The sequence below is a fragment of the Pyxicephalus adspersus genome, chromosome 1, assembly GCF_032062135.1.
Source record: "Pyxicephalus adspersus chromosome 1, UCB_Pads_2.0, whole genome shotgun sequence".
NCBI lineage: Eukaryota > Metazoa > Chordata > Amphibia > Anura > Pyxicephalidae > Pyxicephalus > Pyxicephalus adspersus.
The window spans coordinates 143,347,800-143,369,379 of NC_092858.1; the positions used below are offsets into that span (position 1 = coordinate 143,347,800).

General features: G+C 41.9%; 1 protein-coding gene across 2 annotated transcripts in view; it reads right to left on the reverse strand.

Annotated features, from left to right (window-relative positions):
- MNT (MAX network transcriptional repressor) overlaps positions 1 to 18,244 on the reverse strand; it is a 51,484-nt gene extending 33,240 nt beyond the window's left edge. For both annotated transcript variants that reach the window (XM_072429820.1, XM_072429813.1), the window contains exon 1: positions 17,951 to 18,244. In XM_072429820.1, coding sequence (XP_072285921.1) covers positions 17,951 to 18,026 — 76 coding nt within the window. In that variant the 5' untranslated portion in view covers positions 18,027 to 18,244. The remainder of the gene's footprint in view (positions 1 to 17,950) is intronic.
- Positions 18,245 to 21,580: the final 3,336 nt, after the last annotated feature.

Consider the following 21,580-nt stretch of genomic DNA (forward strand, 5'->3'; position numbering starts at 1 on the left):
ACCATCCTAACACGATCTGGCCATGACTGGTCTAACACATTATATACTATATTTGTAATTGTATGGGTCTTAGTACTTAGGGACCAAGCACTACATTTTGTAAGGCTAAGGTGTTGTCAGAAAGTAATAGGCTATGGTTCAGATTTAATTTTTTTTCAATGTCAGATCATGGAAATATGAATTTAATTTGATAGATGTTTGCAGCTTGGTCTTTACCTTTTTAAATCAAATGAGGTGGACACAAAGAAGACATTGTAATCTGGATGTTTGGCTACCACAAAGGTCAATAAAGTGACTTCTTGTTTAGCATATGCTGTAGGATTCCCCATACAGTTTGCCAACTGATCACAGAGCAAGAATATTATAACTACAGCTACAAACACTTCTTCTTGAAGTCTTGATAAACTGCTTTAGTCAAATAAGTGGAAATTCTCAAAGGTTTTATCCATTCAAATAAAGTTTTGGAAAGATGCCAGCCAATTTGAATCACCCATTGATTTCTTGTAAAGCCCTGATATTTCTAGTACTGAGATCCCTGCACCTGCAGTGGTGTCTAGGCCTCATATATAGAGGAATAAAAAGAGGAAGTTTTTAAGCAGGCTGATCAGACCAGAAAAAAAAAACAGATTAGGAACACACCACATCACAGAAATTATGCCAAGCCACACATGCACCAAGTGCAGGCGTGCTGTGCATTTGGCTTTGCCAGGTCAGATATTCAGAGCAGAGTGGAAAAATTTTCTCTACCCGTTTCAATAAACGTTGTCCTACACATTTCTCAATGAAGAAGGCAGAACCGCAATGTCAGTAGTAATGGTAGAAATATCCCATCAGTCCAGTTCCTCGCTCCTCTAACAGTTAATACACGGGTTTATTTATATAGGCTGTGCTCCACTTCAGCAAGCACTTAGTCATTGGCATAGTAACCATGATGTGGTGGGAGGACTAGTTTCAGAGATTCCCTTCTGTCTCTGCTAATGCATAACACATGCTTCTCTCAAAGAAAAATGGAGCGGTTTGCCAGCAAAGCCATTTGTAGTTGTTCTTTCACATGCAATCTGTAAATGGTTTGTGCACGTGGAAGAAGCATGAACCGGCATTGCCAGCATGGGCGGCTTTCTAGCGCAATAGTATTTCCGCAAAGGGTTACCTAGTGATTCTGAACAACGAGGGTGATATATATCTGGGCGCCTTTACAAATCTACCTACACGCCAGCATTCTAATTACAGTCATGTAAAAAAGAAAACTCCCAATACAATTCTAATGTTTTATATGTCATGCCATAGCCGGGGGAAAAAAGTCATCTTGTCCTTAGCAGGTCATAAAATTTGGCAAATACAACCTCTGATTAACAACATTGCATATTACACGGTGTTACGATTTACTTAACAAATAGCAAGTCAAAATGCAGAAGCATTTGTAAAACTTTAGCACACCTTTACCTTTCTATAGGAAATTAGTGGGTACTGCTAATCAAATGCCATTGACTAATTTATAAATCGGCAGAGGTTCTGGTGGTTTGCTGCTCAGGAGCATTCAGATGTGGTTAACACAATGCCAAGGAAGAAAGACATCAGCAACAATCTTAGGAAACAATAGTTGCTGCCTATCAATCTAAAACGATCAGCAGGATATTTTTGTTCCTGTGAGCATTTGTGCATTTTTTAAATATACATAATCCCCATCAGGATTTTTTTAAGTAAGTGATCATGCTGACCCCTCTTGCTTTTTCTTTGTACTTTGTTTTGAAATTTTTGATTTACACCAAAAAATTAAACACACCACATTTTTAGTGCAGCACCGCTGAAATGGAAATAAAGATAGAAGTATAGAGCCCAGTCATGTTTCTTGTCAAAGTCAAGTGACCAGCCTCTCCTCCAATCACAGCAACTTTAGCAAAGATAACTCAATGGGGCATTATAGATTTTACATGGGACATCAGGATCTGTATCATGCCAAATACTCCCAATGTCTCTACACTGTGGGCATGATTTTCTTCGATTCAGATTCATCGACTTTCAAAAGACAATATAAATATATTTTTTTACAAAGCTTCACAAGTGTAGAAATATCTCTTGCCCTTAATGACTGCAATATAAAACAAGCTACAATCCAAGATATTTTCATCTACCATTGTACTGTGGAAAAACTTAGACAGTACAATATAAAATAAAAAGAAACGTAACATGAAAACATTGGCTTCACAGATATCATGTATCGCTGGCAATAGTTTCCCACCTTGGACCATTACAAGCTACAAGGGAGCAAACTCCAATGTCAGTTAAGTCATATTTGGGGTGTTTTCCCAAAGTTAGTCTTCCCCATAGTGGTTCACACCCTGACAGACCATATAACTCTGAATTCAATGTATTATTACATCTTGCATTTTAAAGGTTGTAAGGAAAGATGTAAGAAAAGATGAAACCTCCCAGATAAGGACATTTACCTTTAAAGTTAAGCTGCATTGATGTCTTCTGCTTCACTCACCCCCCTTATCAAACACATAGCTTAAAAAAACAACTGACCAATAAAGACAATAAAGGCATTTGAGTAGTTTTGATGGGCGCAGTCAATGGGAAATAGTCATCACCCAAATGGGTGGCAATGGGAGAGATGCTATAGGAGTGAGAGCACTGTTGGTGGTAAGTAATCTCCCTAGCCATCCTTAAAAGCCTAAGGCTGGGTACATATGTGCAAAAATTGTCATTGGAAAGGTTCTCTCACGATCCATTCAATGACTAAAGACTGCACGATACACATACAGCACCATTCTGCTCTATGGAGAGGGGAGGGGTGAGGATGACAGAGCTGCACCCCGCTGCACTCTCTCCCCTTCACTTTCATTACGGCCGTTCGTCGTCGGTGGATCCACCAGGGCAGTCGTCACAACAATGGACGACAAGCGCTGTACACACGGCAGGTTCTCGTCCGATATCATCCCTGAGGCGATTTTCCACTGGGAATCATCTGACCTGTGTACGTAGCCTAAGTGGAAACCCAATATGGGAGAAACATTGCTTTTTCTACAAATGTTAATTGCTTAAACCTCTGTGTGACTCTCCAGCTTCAGTACTATGAGTCAGCAACCCAGAACAAGCATTAATAGGGACTCCTTTTCCTCCAGCTTTCCTGGATATACTTGTTTCAGGTCAGTCTCAAAAGTAATAAAGCCAGAGAATCAGTATAAAAACCAAATAACAATTTTCAGGATACCAACATTGTCCGCTGATATTTTTTTCATGATAGGACACAAATAAAATACTCAATAACTTGTCTGTAGGTAATGAAGTATAGTCCGATTCCCTTCAGTAGGGTTTACATGAAATCAATGACCTAGTAGGTCATTCAACCTTCATTTTCTGTTTTCATTGGACTGTACTTCCTATTAACCAGAATAACAATGGGGCAATTCATCTGAAACCATCCATGCTGACTCATTTGATCTATTTGTATAACTAACTATTGAGGTTCTCCACCCAAACCCCAACCTGTGTACCATAACCTTTTATTTGTATTTTTATACGTTTTTCCTTCCTCCTCTTTCCCTGCATTATAAACCATGGCCTTTTGCTCCTCCAGAATTGGCAAAGAGCTCTGTAAAGTCACACAAATTCGGTGAGTCACTGACTTGGCACATAAGAGTCAGTCATGGTCTGAACAGGGAACAGGGTACACATTCTTATAAGATTTAAAGAGCAACTATAAATTGGTAACACAAGAACTGGTGATGAAACAAACCAAAGTTTACTCATTTACATATAAATATAAAAAAAGGCAACATCTTAAACAGGATTATGGGTAGGGAGAAAATAGCAGCTGTGCTCTTGTTTCTCACTTACATCGTCATTCACTTGTCTGCCATTTTCCAATGTGAAGTATATGTCCCCGCCATAAATATAATGAGGTACAGTGAAAGAAATAGATCACATTATTTTCCTAAAGTGCAAACAATCTGTCCTCACATTCAATGCACACATTCAACCCCTGTTGCATGTTTTAACACTTCTGAAGCATGGAAAGGTCAAAATGTGAAAAGAAACACAAAGTAAAAAACACCTGCAGCTCTTATAAGTTGTTTAAAGTATTACATTGATACACATTGGCTCAGAGGTTAGCACTCTGTCCTTTGTAGCGCTAGTTCCCAGGTTCAAATTTCGGTCACGGCACTATCTGCATGGAGTTTGCAGGTTCCCCCTGTGTTCTTTCCTCCGGGTTTTCTAATTTACTCCCACATTCCAAAAACATGCAGTTAGCTTAATTATCTTTCCCCCATCTTAGACTGTATTAAAGACATATGACTATGGTAGGGACATTAGATTGTGAGCTCTTTTGAGACAGCTAGTGACAGGACTATGAAGTTTGTACAGCGCTGCGTAATATGTCTACGCTATATAAATAATGTGTAATATTAACACTTCCAGCACAGGATGGAAGTTTCTACTTTATCGTTACGTTAAGTATCCACCTAACCACCCTGTCATTACAAAGGCAGCCTATGCAGTAAAGTGGGCCGGGTTTCAATTGAATTGTGGGGGGAAAAAGCTTTATTGAATCCTGCATAGGCCTACTCATCTAAAATATGGCAAGGAAGAGGAGCAGATAAAGAAAGCTACAAATGCTGTATCTAGCATTGCATGGGTCACCTGTGTTGGGAGAAAATAAGACGCGGTCATTGCTATGTTCCTTTTGAAATTGCAAATCCAAGGGCCAAAACTAAACAGATGGAAAAGGAGCACCTTGGCCACCCAGTGAAGAAGGGATTTTGTTGGTAAAACTGCAGGCAAAATAGCGTTTACCTCTGTATTGCAGGGTAACCCCGATGCAGAGGTAATTTTCGATTTAAATGAAAAGCTTTCTTTATGTTCCTAGTAATAAAATCAGACAACACTCATACAAGGGATTTCAGATTACCAGCTCATGACCTACATGGTGTCAACAATTGGCAAACCAGACTGATTAGATAAGCACAGTCCAATACAAAGAGCTGTGGAGTCACTGTATGCACAAAGCTGGGCCAAGAAAGTGATAATAGGCTGAATTCACAAATTTACATTTTAGACTTTATCTGGCCTAGGCAAAATAAAATAACCCAGCCAAATACAGCGTAGAAAGATGTGCTTAGTGGAGCCCATTGTACTGAACAAGGTCAACGGAATACAACAGATATTTGACAAGTACATTGCCACAGCTGAAGGATGGAGTGCAATGCTTTGTACAATTAGTGTCTGTACATATGATTATGACATTAATTACTACACAAACATATTTCATTATATCCTGTCCTGACCTTTCCCATCACTGTACTAAGGATCATGCAACAAATATGCTGTACCTCCGCATTATTCAGCACTTCTGCAACTTGTAATCCTCACTTGGAATACTTCACTTATACGATCTCAAAACTTGTGCAGCATTAGCAGGTAATTTCCAGGAGCCAAGCTAACTGCTAAACTTCATCACCCATGATTGTCATTGTGCACACTCTTTGAAAGGAGCCGTTGTCTTCAGCAATCAATGCAACTTAAAAGGCAACTTGCAGGCATTCAGTGAAAAGCAACAGATGCAGTCTGCTTACTTCTTTACACACACATTCATCAATCAATGCAATTTGGTATTTGCATAATTCCTCCTAATAGTCAGGGCATTGCTTGCATCAAGTCTGAGTACTCTTGAGAGAAGTACCGGGGAAGGGTGCTGTGATGTTTTCAGGAAGCTATGAACAGCCCCCTGCCAACCAGCCAAGTAATGCCCATGTTGATTAGAGAAACTCAGTAGTTCCAGTTAAAAAAAAGCATGTATTGCAATCAGAAAGGTTTGTTTCTAAAAACGAAAGAATGTTGATGAGGTGCGTAGGTAGAAAAAAATGCAGGGTAAAGTGGCCATAAATCATATACTTTATGTTTTCTGTTTCTCTGTCCCATGAGATGCAATTGTACAACAAACCAACCAATCACTAAAACCACCAGAACTTTGCCTAATATTATTTTTACACAGTATTTATATAGCGCTGACATATTACGCAGCGTCCTAATACTGGCTGTCCTTTAAAGGGGCTAAAAATCTAATGTCCCTACCATAGTCATATGTCTTTAATATAGTCTAAGGTCAATTTGGGAGGAAGCCAATAACCGTAACCAAAGCACATGTTCGTTAATGAAGGTAGGAGGAATCAAGCACTACAGAAGCAAGAGTGCTAACCTATAAGATTTTCTGATGTGGATATTGTGTGCAAAAGGGATCTTACTCAATGGAAGAAATACGGTGCTTCTTTATTGACTCCAATTGCTATACTTTTCACAATCTAATAATAGCAAATGTGTAATACTACTGATTATGAAATTCTAGGTGTAGTAAAATGATTGTGTGTTTCAGAGTCTTCAGATTACTTAACGCAGAGCAATGTACCAATAAATACAACACGCCCAATGCATTCTGTCAGAACATAGCGTTATAGTGTGTATGATCGGCTTTGTGCAAGTTAGCGACAGCCTGATAACAAAAGCAGAGAGACAGGTTACTTAGGGTTCCTCTTAATTGCTTTGACCTAGTTGGCTATATGCTGCCCAAACAGGGAAGTGGATGCATCTTCCTCCTAAGGCAGACCCCACCTTCACCTTTCAGGCTGGATTTATTACAACCAAACTAGGCCACATCACTAGAACAGGAGGTGTGCGGCTTTCTAAACAACCACACCTAAGGGTTGCCTTTGCCCAGGAAAACAAACACAGCAAGTCTGTAAATGTAAAAATCCGTTACGAAAACCTAATGAATTCTTTCATTTATATTTTCCTCTGAAAGCCAAACTAGGTAAGGGTGTGAATGTATGCAGGGCATATGCATGTATGAAATACTAGGAGATCGACAGGTGGATATCAAACAAGCTAGGACAAACTGAAAGACCACACACGGTTAAATTTTTTTATCCCAATATTCTTCTTTACTAGGGGTAAAGAAGACATATGCACCTTTTAACCACAATTCATATAAAGAACATGGTTCGGTGGCTAGCACTCTTGCCTTTACTACTTTAGAATCTGTATTCGAATCCTAGCCAAGACACTATTTGAAGGGAAACGTATGTTGTACTCTTATTTGCGTGGGTTTCCTCCTCTGGGCATTCCGGCTTTCTCCCACATCCCAAAAACATGCAGGTAAATGAATTGGCAAAAAAATTGGCCAATCACATATGGCTATGAGACGTTAAAATTGTGGGCCCTTTTGAGGGACAGTTAGTGAAGGAACTATATAATATGTTGGCGCTATATAAATACAAAATATTATATATATATATATATAAAATTGTATGTATGTATATATGTGTTCCACCATCACTCGAAAACGCATGGAGACATTTCAACCAAACTTGCTATACATATGACTGAGACTCACGTGAGTGCCCCTGTCATATTTGTACAGCGCTGTGCTATGTCAGAGCTATATTTGGGTGAAACGCATGGGGACAGTTCAACCAAACTTGCTATGTTCCACTATCACTAGGAAACGCATCACCAAACTGCTAGACAAATGACTCAGACTCATGTGAGTGCACCAGACATCTTTGCACAGCGCTGTGGTATATGTCAGAGGTAAATTTGGATGTATGTAAATGTATATATAACACAGATGTGTGTGTGTGTGTAGGTGATCACTAGGAAATGCATGAAGGCATTTAAACCAAACTGCTAGACATATGGCTGAGACTCATGTGAGTGCACGGATCTTTGTACAGAGCTGTGGTATATGTCAGAGGTATATTTGCATCTATGTACGTATGTATGTATGTATGTATGTATGTATTGCTCAGCACAGTGTGCCCTATATGCTTATATTTTTACATACTTTTTTTTGGACTATAATATAAAATTGCAATAAATAAATAGCCATGCAATGCCGGGTAATCAGCTAGTAATATTGTTAATAATGCTCAAGTCCAGCCAAAAGTTTTTTTGTTTTGTTTTTTTGGAATGGTTAGAACTTCTTGCAGGTCTGTATCCTCCCGTGTGACCTCACAGAGAGGTGTCTCTTCTTTTTCTGCCAGATGATGAGAAAAGAAATGAAGGGAACAGAATTCCCAGTTGTACTGAGAAACTTCCCATCACGCCTTGTACCCAGAATGTCTTGTTATCATAAAAGGAAGTGATGTAAAATCTCCCTAGTGGCAATGAAAATCTATTAGAGGCTTTAAAACTTTCCAACTCAATCCAAAATAAAGTTAGGCATTATGCCAATGTCATATTGCCATAGTACAGTAACAGACTTTGGATTGAAGCAGCACATTTGGACTTACATAGTTACACAGTTGGTCAGATTGAAAAAATCCATCTGATATTCCTTGAGTTTTTATGTATCTTTTCTTCCAACACAATACACCACAACACATGCAGTGTTTTGTGCATTCTGTGCATTGCTGTATGCTATGAACATGTGATGGGGTAGGAATCACATGTAGGGCCATGTATCTAGACCTGAGCACTAACCTATATTGCGGTAATGTAAATGGGACACAAAAGTAAACTTCTACGATACAAACTCTATTTGCTGGCAGATAATCACTGGTGTAGCCAATATCTCAGTGTTCCCATGCTGTTGGACAGATTGACCACTTGGCATACATCCCTGTGCTGTGTACTAGGACAGCCCAAATAAACAGAATCCAAGTATGACACTGCATAGTCCTTGCCAGACCAAGTTGTAATCTATTCAGGTCAGCAATCAATGCTCATTCACAAAAAACATTCTAATGTGACCCCCTTCATACATTCTGAATAGACTGTAGGGGGCTGTGGCCTTAGTTACCTAAAGTTGTAACTCCCTGCTGGTGTGAGGTTAGAGAATGTGCTTAAAGATGGACATCCATACTCAATATGGTTAGTACTCAGGGGAACCCAAGTTTTTTTTTAATAAGGATTTCAACAGCAGCGGTATCAAATCTAACATCTGCAGAAAGTACACTCGGTGTCTCCATATTACCACTAAGTAACCTACTTAAGGAAAGAATCAGTTTATCCCCTGAAATAATCAAGAAACAATCGTACAGCATTAGGAAAATATATAATCAATAGAAAGAGCAGCAGGAAATATTTTACCAAGTAATTACTAGGAGGAAGTGAGACTGACTTAGCCTTGCTTTGAAAATGTCTAAAACTACAATTGTCTGCTGTGACAATAATGCTAAACACAGAATCATTTTTTGGGATCTTTTTGCAACAAAGACACTTTTAAAAAATGTCCTCCTGCATTAAAGGGCAACTCCAGGAAGGCAACTAAATTCTGGAGATAATTTAAAAAAAATTTGTGACCACCTTTAGAATCGCTAGTGTTCATGGCTGTTCTCATCTACTGCCATTAAAGCAAAACCAAATCCTGGAGATACTCACTTGTCCCCTGTCCCGACGCAGCTCCACTTTAAGTACAGTATTCAAGGAAATCAATATAGAGAATACTGCAAAATTCTTTCATAATTGTGAATTGAGAATAAAGGCTGGGTACAAACGTGCAATAATTGTCGTTGGAAAGGATCCTGAAAGTCCTAACGAGCTCTGTACTCGGTGGCTCAAAGGGAAGCACTCTTGCCTATGCAGCGCTAGGCCCCAGGTTCGAATCTTGCAGGTTTTCCCCGTGTCCACGTGGGTTTCCTCCCACATCCCAAAAAACATGCAGTTAGGTTAATTGACTTCCCCCGCAAAATTGACCTTAGATTGTAAAAATGACAGATGACCATGATAGGAACATTAGATTGGGAACCCCTTTGAGGGACAGTTAGTGGCACGACATACAGTGCTGTGTAATATGATGGCGCTATATAAATACTGTGTAATAATAATAATAATAATATGGAGAGGGGAGGGGGGAGAGAAAGATGGAGCGGCACCTCACTGTCCGTTCTCCCCTTCACTTTCATTATGATCATTCATGGATCCACCAGGACAAATCAATAAACGAGGAACAACGAGCACTTTACACACGCCTGATTCTCGTCCGTTATTAGCCCTGAGGCGATTATCAGACAAGAATCATCTGACATCTGCATGTAGCCTAACAGTATTTAACAATATGGTCAGTTGACAGTCAGGCAAGCAAAACGAGGAGGGGGGTAAAAAAAAAAAAAAAAAATAGATATGAGATCTGGATAGTTCTGCCCTCCCAAGTAGTGGGGCTTCAATGCTTATACGTTGTAAATGATCTTTCATGATTGCTTCCTGTGAGCACTGTACACATCATGCCATTCAGTTCTATGGGAAAAAAGGTGATGGACAAACAAGCGTTGGTTGTCCCCAATAAAGAAGCACAGCAGTCATTCTGAATAGATTTTTTTAATAAACCGTAATAGTAGATTGATGGACGACCACTGGTACATATGTCATATTTTCATGAGTACAACTGTTTGCCACGGGTGAGAATACCAGTGTTCTCCCCGACCCCTTTAGCCAGGTGCACTTTTAAGTAACCACTCTGCTGTTTTTTGGTGGTTACTGATGGGTTGTGTCACAATACAGGGGCTGTCACCCACCTTCAATTTCTTCCCACCCAGCTTTAAAAAATCCTGGGTTGAACACTGGGTGACAATCATCTGATGTGAAGCCCATTCATTTGGGTTACCCAAAAGCGAACACAGCACCAAAAATTAAGCATGCTGCACTGCAGTGCATTGGGATGTCAATAGGAATGAATCGCAAAGCAGCACAAAATGACCTGCGCATAGTCATGTGCTTGTTCACACAACACACTAGTGGGCCCTTAAAACATTACTAAATTGCATTTTTTGTGCATGAAACATAATTGAAACAACTGTTCTTTATTAAAATACCAAGGATTTAATGTATTTTGTACAATCAGCTTCATTGTATCTAATGTAAAAGATGCCTAAAGACAAAGAAAGATTTGTAATGCTGGTTTTGGATGAAAGTTGCAGCCATGAAGGTATCAGACACCAGTGAGCCAGAAGCACAGCCAAAAATCCAATACATACTGTATATCTGAATAACTAAAATTCATCTGCTCCTTTTTTTTCAGAGACTTATCACATTCTCCTCCCCTAAAATTCACTGCAAGTCTACGTTCTGTGAAAGATCATTCAACACAGCTTACATTAACAGAAAACTTTTTTTTAGATGTAAATTCCAAAAACGTTCCAACTCTACCGACTGACTTTTGTGCCGATATCCGCTAATAGAATCTAACTGTTGTTTGAGAACTTTTGCCATCTAATACATTTGTTTTGGCCAGCTTTTCTCCAACATCCATGAACACCATCCAAGGAATTCACACAAGACCCCTGCTGACCTGTCAGAAACAAGTGAACTAAGTGGAAGTAAAAGGACTCCAATCAATGGTTGGAAATAGCTGCAGGGCATGACCCAAGTGAACTGATACAGACTGTAGCAAATGATCTGCTCCCAGACAGCAAGGGTTATCAGTGTCATCAGAAAAGCCATACAACAGAACTTGTGAAGTAGGCACTTCAAGGACATCCTGATCTGTGTGAAATCAGAATGCAACACATTCACTTGGTAAACACCCTTCTTGTTCCTTGATCATGTTCGCTACAAAAATGAAGAAGCACTACTGGGATTCTACTGCAAAGTCGTGTCCATGTTGACCTTAAACAAATGTAATAAATTTGAGGAAATTTTGTAAAGCTGTGCAACTGTTTGTATCACTTTGTAGGAATTTGTCCTGTTGTCCAACATAAAAAATGCAATGAAGCTCATGTCAAGAATGGCGGCGAGGCTGCAGTGTGGTTACCATTTTCAGATGCCCCTGAACCTTTTTCTCAAATCCAACTCTGAATGTTGCGCTTCACTTTTGGTACCATATTGAAATTGGGAGCAGCACAATGGCTGAAGTTAGCTCTGGGTCCCAAGTTCCAAAGGAGTTTGCAGGTTCTCTGTGTTTGTGTGGGTTTCCTCCAGGTACTCCGGTTTCCTCCCACATTCCAAAAAACATGCAAATAGGTTAATTGGCTACCCCCCAAAACTGACCTTAGACTGTTTTAAAGTCATATGACTATGGTAGGGACATTAGATTGTTAAGCCCCTTTGAGGGACAGCTAATGACATGACTTTGGGCTTTGTACAGCGCTGTGTAATGTCAGCACTATATACAGTGTAATATTAATAATTGAGTAGTTCAGTACAGACTACTCCATAATGTACGAAGATTCCAGGTGTAGGAAGCGGCATTATAGCCATGAGCATGCCAAAGGATCAGAAATCAGGTATTTCAAGTAGCAAATTTCTGCCTGGATTATTACTTTCCTGATGGACAGAAGTACACATAAGGGCAGTTGGATAAAGGGGCCCGATTGTCCATAAAGGATTCAATATACACATTCATATGGCAAGCATAAATCACAGACTTGCAGCCTAAAGCTACGTACACACGTCAGATTTTTATCGCCCGATAATCGGCATCGGCCGAAAATCTGCCGTGTGTACAGTCGGTGTCGTCCATCATCCGGACGACCGACCTGCCGGATCCACGGACGATGGACGACAGCCGATCGTAATGAAAGTGAAGGGGAGAGCGCGCAGCAGGGTGCCGCTCCGTCGCTCTCCCCCTCCCCTCTCCATAGAGCATGAACGGTGCTGTATGTACAGCACCGTTCATGCATCGTGTAGTCCCTTGTCGTTGGAAAGGATCATGAAAGATCCTTTCCAACGACAAAAATTGGCAGTGTGTACGCAGCTTTAGCACATTAAAAAGATCCAAACACAGCACAACGGCTAATATAATCCAAGTCAGCCATAAGTTTCCACCACAGACAAGGAAAGGGAAGACATTGTAACATAGCTGTGGACTTCCTGGTCATTGTCCAATCTGGAAGCAACTAAAAGGATTGTGAAAAATCCCCACACAACAAAAATGAAACAGATCAAAAGCAGCCAAACATGCCTGCTTTCAGTTTTACTTCGAGACACAACACAAAGCAAATTTGGTACCTGAAAACCATAAGATCTTAAGATATACAAACCGATATGCAGAATTAAACACAAATAACTTTGGGCTAGTTTACATTGTGAGGTCGCAGTGCAGGTAACCGCAGTCACGCGCTTCAAGCATCGCCCCACCCGCAGAACCCCAAAAAGGATTATTGGGGGAGTCTAACAAATGCTAACTGCACATCAAACTCCAGTGTGAAAATGCAAGCAACCCGGTGTTGTCTGATAAAGATATTTTTATATACGGTGTTTATTGCACAGTAATACTAAAACCACTTCTACACAGTTGTATCAAACACAGAATGGCGGGCTCTAACGCCTTAACAGTATTTTCAATCAGTTTAACAATTAAGTATTATTTATAAACAGGATTTATATAGCGCCAACATATTATGCAGCGCTGTACATTAAATAGAGATTGCAAATGACAAATAGTGGCACGGGAGTTGGATAGGACCCTGCCCCAAACAGCTTACAATCTAGGAGTATCCAAGTGGCCAAAAACAAACAACCAAATATTGATTAAAGCACTTCCATTGTCATTCATATTTTTGATTGAAATTTGGCCAAAATGTTGAATGAAACTACCATTCTGAATTGAAAGCCACTTTGTGTGTTCCAATCTATATACAAAGTAAAACAGATCACAATTAAGAGAAATTGTTGAATAAGTGCAGTGTTCTTGCCAGATCCTTTTAGCTGGGAGCACCACCCAGCACTTTTCAGTAACCACCTTGCTGTTTTTGGGTAGTTACTGAAAAGGTGGGGCACAATATACCCAGCTGCTGCGCGCTCACCTCCTTCACTTCAATTAAGACCGTTTGTCACCCATCGTCCGTGGATCCGCCGGGACAGTCATTCAGACGATGGACGCTGTACACACACCAGATTCTCGTACGATATCGGCCCTGAGCCGATTATCGAACGAGAACCATTGCAAGTGTGTACGTAGCCTAAGTTTGATGCAGATTTTGATTTTCTTGTAGAAGTTTTGTTCTGGACATCAACAAACTTAGTGATAAACCATTAGAGCTCCAGAGCTTTGACCTTGAGGGTGGCCTAAACAAACCAGGTTATCACTTATCTCAGAAAGGTCAGACAGACAATTATTCTTCTACAAAACTTCTAGGTCTGAACCGGATGTACCTTTATTATATAAATCAATACCTATCTATTTACCTATCTATTTAATAATATAAGGGTTGCTGAAGATCATCACCTTAAAACCAAATTCTAATTGCACAAGCTGAAAAAGGAAATCTTTTCTAGGGAAACCTGAATGCTGCCATTTCCAACGGCTCCTACAAATGCTAATTACCTGGGTGTATCTAGCTGTATAGCCTAGGTTCCCTTCACAACGTGGTGTATACTTGTCTTACCACATGCACCTTAATGTCTGTTGCATTAAGGCAGCCCCTTCATTTTCATATGTGCATTGTGGTGTGCTGCACCCTTTGCCTTTATAGTGTGCACAAACACCTATCCCCAAACCACTGATACTTGTATACATCAGAGCTGGGAATCTGTGCAAAGTGCTAGACCTGACCATGTCACATTTTGCATTAGGTTGGTTATCTTCCCAAGTGTTCAGGCTTACGTAAATTGCATTCTGGGAGGTGGTCATGTGCTCCCCCATACCCTGAAGAACTTGGTATTTTTTCGTGGTATGCAATGGAGAAGTATGGGCATGTCTAATTGGGTCAAAAAGGGGCTGCTAATCGTGTGATAGATAGTTATTGCCAACTTTCTAAAAGGTGCAAGTTTCTTCTGTCATGCTGACATCACTAGTTACAAAGTCACTGACCTGAAACAAACATTCTGATTAGCATTTCTCACTTCACTGACCCGGATGCTTAAAGTGTACCTAAACTCAGCCTTTTCACTTTACATAAAAGGGTAGACGAAAGAAGACCACGGAAGAATAGAGAGAAGATGGCGACGCCTAGGGCGCCAGCCCGAAGATGGATGGCGGGACAACGTGGGACCCGATGGAAGACCCCATCAATTGAATGCTCTGCGGGATTGAAGTTAACTGTATTTTTTTTTAGTTTACTTTCTCTTTAACTGCTTTAAAGTGGTCATAAGAAACTAGGGAGTTGTACAGACACCGGAGCTCACCCCAGCCCTTTTTAGCTGGGTGCACCACCCAGTACTTTTCAGTAACTACAGGTCAAATGAACCTATTGGTTTGAGAATATTCCAAATTGATGAAATTGTTACAAATCCAAAAGCTTATTGACACCAGACAAGTCTGAAGTTCATATTTAAAAGCCAACAGTGCTGAATTCGAAGTAAGCGTAAACAGAAAATATAGATATAAGGAAGCCAAGTTTGAAGTGGTCTGTGGCTTTACACTACTATTTATAAATACATTTTGAAAGGTAAGCATGGTGGGGAAGTCCAAAGAACTGGGATCAGGCTCAGCTCACAGTTGCGTTCGGGGAGAGTTGGGCTACGTACACACATGAAAGAATTGTCATTAGAAAACAAAAGATTAACAACTGATCAATGATTATTCATGATTATTTTGAACAGTCATATTGTGCACGTCTTTGTACATGCTGTAACGATACCATCTTTCAAATATAATCCACCAAAAATGTACACAAACTAGATACGATTGTTTGAACGATGCAGGAAGTGACATGTACAGGAGAAAGTGTCTTACAGTACAATCCACGATCACTGAACGACCATACACACAATAGATAGCAGACGATCGTCCCCCAATCAGATCCGCCAGGACGGTCGTTCGTATCCAGCGACATTCTTCGCTCATCAGCATCATTGTGCACTTCTTTTGTTAACAGTTATCGACTGACAATCGGTCGTTAGTCATTCGTTTCCAACAATAATTATTGCACGTGTATGTAGCCTTAAACATTGCAGTCACATGGCTAAAAGGTGTTGAAGCAATGCGAATCCTTTGAATGACTGCTAGGTAAATCAAAATACAAAATCTTTTGTGTGGGATTGTAGTGAATGGTCCTATATTGGTTCTAGCTATTAATAAGGGAAAGTAAGTGAAAGCAGACAACTATTTCCAGAGCTGCCCTCACTATGGATAGGTCTTATTTTTACCTAAAACACCCATTACTTTATTTTTAGGATATCGCAGCCTGCTGATATAGCTTGGGCCTTTGTGGAAGGTATTCCTTGATGATAGCTGCACATTAAAAGTTGAATGTAGCTTGCAAAATATTCAAAGCTTTTAAAGGATATTAGGTTATTGGGAATAAAATATATTCCTACCATCAATGCAAATTTTTAGATAACACCTATTGCATGGAACCCCTGAGGAGAACTTTCCAGGTATTCAAACACAAATGTGTTGTGTAAACAGCCTGTAAAGCTGGCACAGGTAAGCCCTGGCCTGACCATGCAGCAATGGACATGGAAAACTCTCTGGTTTAATCACCTGGTGGCAAACATGGAACAATCTCTAATCCAGCTTTTCTAATCCTTTGTAACATGAGGGGAGACTTCTATAATTACTGTGTTCACAGCTTGCAGTAGATTAGCATAGTGATCAGTAGGAAGAATGTCTCTGTCTGCTGGTCAATGGGAACAATAGCCTTGCAGCACCCACAGGGGAGCCCCCCAGTCTGATCGGCCTTGCAGCACCCACAGGGGAGCCCCCCAATCTGATCGGCCTTGCAGCACCCACGGGGAGCCCCCTAGTCTGATCAGCCTTGCAGCACCCACGGGGGCACCCTTCAGACTGATACGCTTTGCAGCACACATTGGGGACGCAAACCGGTCTGATCGGCCTTGCAGCACCCACAGGGGAGCCCCCCGTCTGATCGGCCTTGCAGCACTAACAGAGGAGCGCCCCCCAGTCTGATTGGCCTTGCAGCACCCACGGCAGTGCCCTTCAGACCGATACGCCTTGCAGCACACACTGGGGGCGCAACCCGGTCTGATCGGCCTTGCAGCACCGACAGGGGAGCCCCCCAGTCTGATCGGCCTGCTGCAGACAGTGAATCTCTGTTCTTGCACATAAGCAGGAAGTTGGATAAGAAGGATTGCCCTGTAGCAGTCGCCCATCCCCCACCCCTGTGCACTGAGCAGGGTTCTCCCAAGCATCAGACGGGGGGAGGGGTGTTCATGCACACTCCGCCCTCTTCTCTCCACCCCCCGCCTCCATCAACCCTGGAAGGCGCAAATAAACAGCAGAGACATCATCACTGCAATACGGGGCCTCTGCACCATGACAGGGACACACCGAGCAGCCCATCAGGCCGATCCCAGGCTCAGCGCACTGCAGCACCGGATAATGTCAGAGCCCGGCACCCATGACGGGTGTATACAGGGGGAGGGGATTTACACGATGGTTCTGTCCACACTACACAGCATTTGCTGCATTGTCACCTCGGAGGGAAATACCTAATATAAAAATAGACAGCAAAGCGCAGACCGTCACTGAGCGGGACAGGCTGCCGTGACAACAATACAGCGGCGCCGGGTATAATGGAAGGAGAGCCGCGCGCCGGGCCGCCTCTGACTGGGAGGATGTGAATCACGTGATTCATGCTGCGTGCGTGCTGTCCGGCTTAGCTCCGCCCCCTTTGTCTGTCTCCATGTCCCGCTCAGAGTCGCCCCGCCCCTCCCTTTCTAAGGGCGTGTCCCCGATGCACGTGGGGAGAGAGGCGGAGCCTGACACGTCATTAGACACGTGTAACCCGTTCCGTCCCGTCAGCCCCCACCCAAGCTGTCTGAACCGGGCGGGTTTGGTGTGGGGGGGCAGGGATGGCTGTCACTGGCATAGATAAGACATAGACACGGGAAGAATATTACATGTACGTGGTGATAGAGCGAGGGGGAGGAATGGAGGGGCAGCTAAAGGGTTACAGGCGGGGGAGTCATATGACAAGCCCATGTCAGGGTATTAAGCAAAGTGCTGCTGGAGCCATGCCACCGCCCTGCCATACCGACCACCGCAATAATACCCCCGGTACACAGTCACACCCCAGCCTGCTCAGCGCCCGGTGATCCCCGGCACACTTACCGGGCGTCCTCTGCTGCTGCTGCTGGGCTTGCCATTCCAAGAAGAGGGCTGCTTGTAGCAGAGTCTCCAGGCTCATGTCTCCGGCAATGCACAGATCAATCACACACCGGGGGTCCGTCTTCCGCTACTGGCCGAGATGATCCCAAATCAGACATACAGGGAAACCAGGGAAAATATAAAGCTGTCACCCCGATCCCCCCCACGGATCTTCCAGACAAGAAAAGGGCTGCAACAAGATGGCGATGAGTAACAGAAACACAACAAGAAAAAAAGGGACTCACAGGGCTGTGAGCTACTACACGGGCGGAGACAAAGCCCGGACACTGGAGGCCGGCTCTACGGAACGGAGTCAGGAGGGAGGGGCGGGGTTTGGGGGCGGAGCGCTGTCTCTAAGGCTTCAAAACAGCCTGCCCTGGTAACGTCCTCATTACTCAGCCTGTCACCGCACGTGTCTGCTGTGTTATCACTGGAGAGCCGGGAGCCCCGCCCATCTAAAGCAGCCATACATCCACCTATAGGGGCCATACACGGGCATAGTGGGCGGAGTCATACCGAGCGGAGGATGTGCAGTGTTCTGTATATAAATGGGGCTATGAAAGAGCAGATGCTGTGCAGTGTTCTGTGTATATGGAGGGTGGGAGGAGGGTAGGGAATATAAGATTCGGATGTTCTGTGTATATAGGGGGATGAAGGATGGCAGCGTGTCCATGAATGTTGGATGACTGGTCACCAGTAAATAGCTCTTTTGTGTTTGCAGTGCTGTCCTTATGTCCTGGTAATCTGTTGTGTGAGTGTCGATTTGTTAAAAGCTTTTATTATCCCTGATCTCCACAACTTACATGGTAATGTCCTCAATCTCATACAGGTAGAACTGCAGTCTTTATCTGTCTTGAAGGACAGTCCTAGACCATTTTTTGTAGCAAGGCTATGTACACATGTGCAATCATTGTTGGAAAGGATCTTTCACGATCCTTTCCAACGACTAACGACTGCACGATGCATGAACGAGTGCTGTACATACAGCATCATTCTGCTCTATGGAGAGGGGAGAGGGGAGGGGGGGAACAAGGGAGCAGCACCCCGCTGCACTCCCTTCACTTTCATTACCATCGTTCGTCGTCCATCGTCTGTGGATCCGCCAGGGCGGTCATTCAGACGATGGATGACGAGCGCTGTACACACACAAGATTCTCGTCCGATATTGGCCCTGCGCCGATTATCAGGCAAGAACTATTGCACATGTGTACTCAGCCTAAGTCTTCCATCCATAATCTTTTTCTGCAAGGTGATTTATAAAGGATGTTTTGTGCAGACCTTTGATAATGTCTGGAGCCCCAAGCTGTTCTAAAAAAAAAAAAACTAAAGGCTCCTGTATGATAATCTATACAAATACTACATCCAGATACTAGGTGCTGCATGAGCCACATAAGCCAAGACTCCCCCTCCCAGACACTGCAGATCACAGTGGGAGGGTTTTCCGGCTTTCAATGCAGACAGTGATGGGTGGGGCTGGGGTGTGGCTAGGCACTGATTGACAGGTCACAGGCATATGAATCAAGCTGATAGCAGCCACCCCTGAAACATATCTATAGGAGAAGCCAGCACAGGCAATGCAGATGGCCCTATAATGACGTCCTGCAGCATATAATATATATTTTTGTATCCCTCAACATACATGATTCCCATGTTAACTCTTGAAAAAGCCAGTAAAACACACCAATCAGAAGTCAGATAAAATGTGAAATATACTACATGTGCTGTCATGTAGTGCACTTTGTACCCTGCAGTATAAAATATATCTGTAATCAATAGGTTGCAGCAACCAATCAGGTTTTACGTTTCATTGCTGTAGAAGAGGGAACAATGAATGGTCGTTTCGGATTGGTTGCTGCACTGTGCCTGTTGCTTGTAGTAGTGATATTAAAAGTGACCAATCAAACCTCTGGAAATCGTCCCAGCCGGCAGTTAAAGGGTTAGCAGCCAAAGATCTGCACTGCACGTCCCACTGTCACAGCACCGGGTTAACCATTTAATGTTAGGGCGATGCTGTTGCTCTACTAGAAAATGGATATATTCCCCCGGTTTCCAGTGTTCTCTTCCCCGCCTACATATCGCTGCCACCGCATAGAGATTAGTAATTCTGGAACGCGGCACGTCCTCTCCTCCCCTCCCTCACTATTACTCTCACCTCAGCACATTCCGAACTCATCCAGTCCGGGTTCTCCATAAGCCACGCCCCCCTGCAGTGCGTTTGCATCTCATTAAAATATGTCATTGGCAGTCTAGCCAATCAGCGGACGGGACAACAAGGCATGGAGCAGCTCCACATGGACACCCTGCTCTATCTGACGCCGACAGCCAGCCATTTAAAGAGACAGAGCACCTTTCTGGCAGACAGACCACACTGAATAGGCACTGATTTTTTTTTATTTAGAGTTGTATAGTGATGTGGTTTTATTTGTGATTTTTAAACTGATGCAGAGAAATCTTTACACTGTTATATTTAATGATTATTATATATTAATATAATGTATAAAAGAAGAAATAGAATGAGGTTTCTTTTTTTTACATTATATATGATTGCTTAATGAGGTGGCCTATATTTAAAGTTATTGATGAAGAGAGGGTAACACCCTTAATCAACCTACTTTATATTAATAATTACATTAAAGATTAATAAGCATTAAGTCATCCCAGGAGTGATCAGATCTAATATTTTATATTCTAGCTATACTGCAGTGCCATGTACTGAAATCAGTGCAGGTGTTGTATTTCATGATCTGATTGTTGCGTATGAAATGTGTTTATATCCAGTGATCTGAATGTTTTATTATAAATGGTCATCAACTGTCCAGATCTGCAGAGAGATGAGAATAAATAAAACACTTCGGATAGAGAAAAATCTATCTTTATTCCTCACTCTAAATAATGAATCCGTCATTCCGTTCAATAATCCCATTCGTGTGTTATTTCCCCCACCTCCTAGATTGTAACTCTGTCTGTATCTGTCTGTCATTTGCAATCCCTATTTAATGTACAGCACTGGGTAATATGTTGGTGCTATATAAATTCTGTTTAATAATTATTCTTAATTAAAAATAATTAGGTGCACTGATGTAGACAATCCTTGTGAACTAATTAACTGAAGGCATTCTAGAATTTTATTATCAGGTACAAATATCAGTAAGTAAACCAAATGACTAAGATCTCAGATATGTTTTAATCTGCTTATGTAAGTTTGAAAGTTTTGGAATTTTTCATTTCATGTCTGCAGCTTGGAGGTCCTTGTAAAGGCACTTTGTGTTATAAAGTGACAATAATCTGTCCCTGTCTTCCAGTTGTCCTTCTGTGTTGTCAACCTGTCACAGAGTCTCCTAAAGCAGACCTATTACCAAATATTTAACATCACAGGTAGTCCCCGGGTTACATACGAGATAGGGACTGTAGGTTTGTTTTTAAGTTGAATTTGTATGTAAGTCGGAACAGGTACATTGTTTGAATAAATGCAATTAGGATAGATGTTTGTCTCAACATATTATTAGGCAGTGTGGTGGCAGTTACTGTATAAAATCCTCACGGTAAATAACAAACAAAGAAAAAAAAATCTTTATGGAGCCTAGACATTCACTA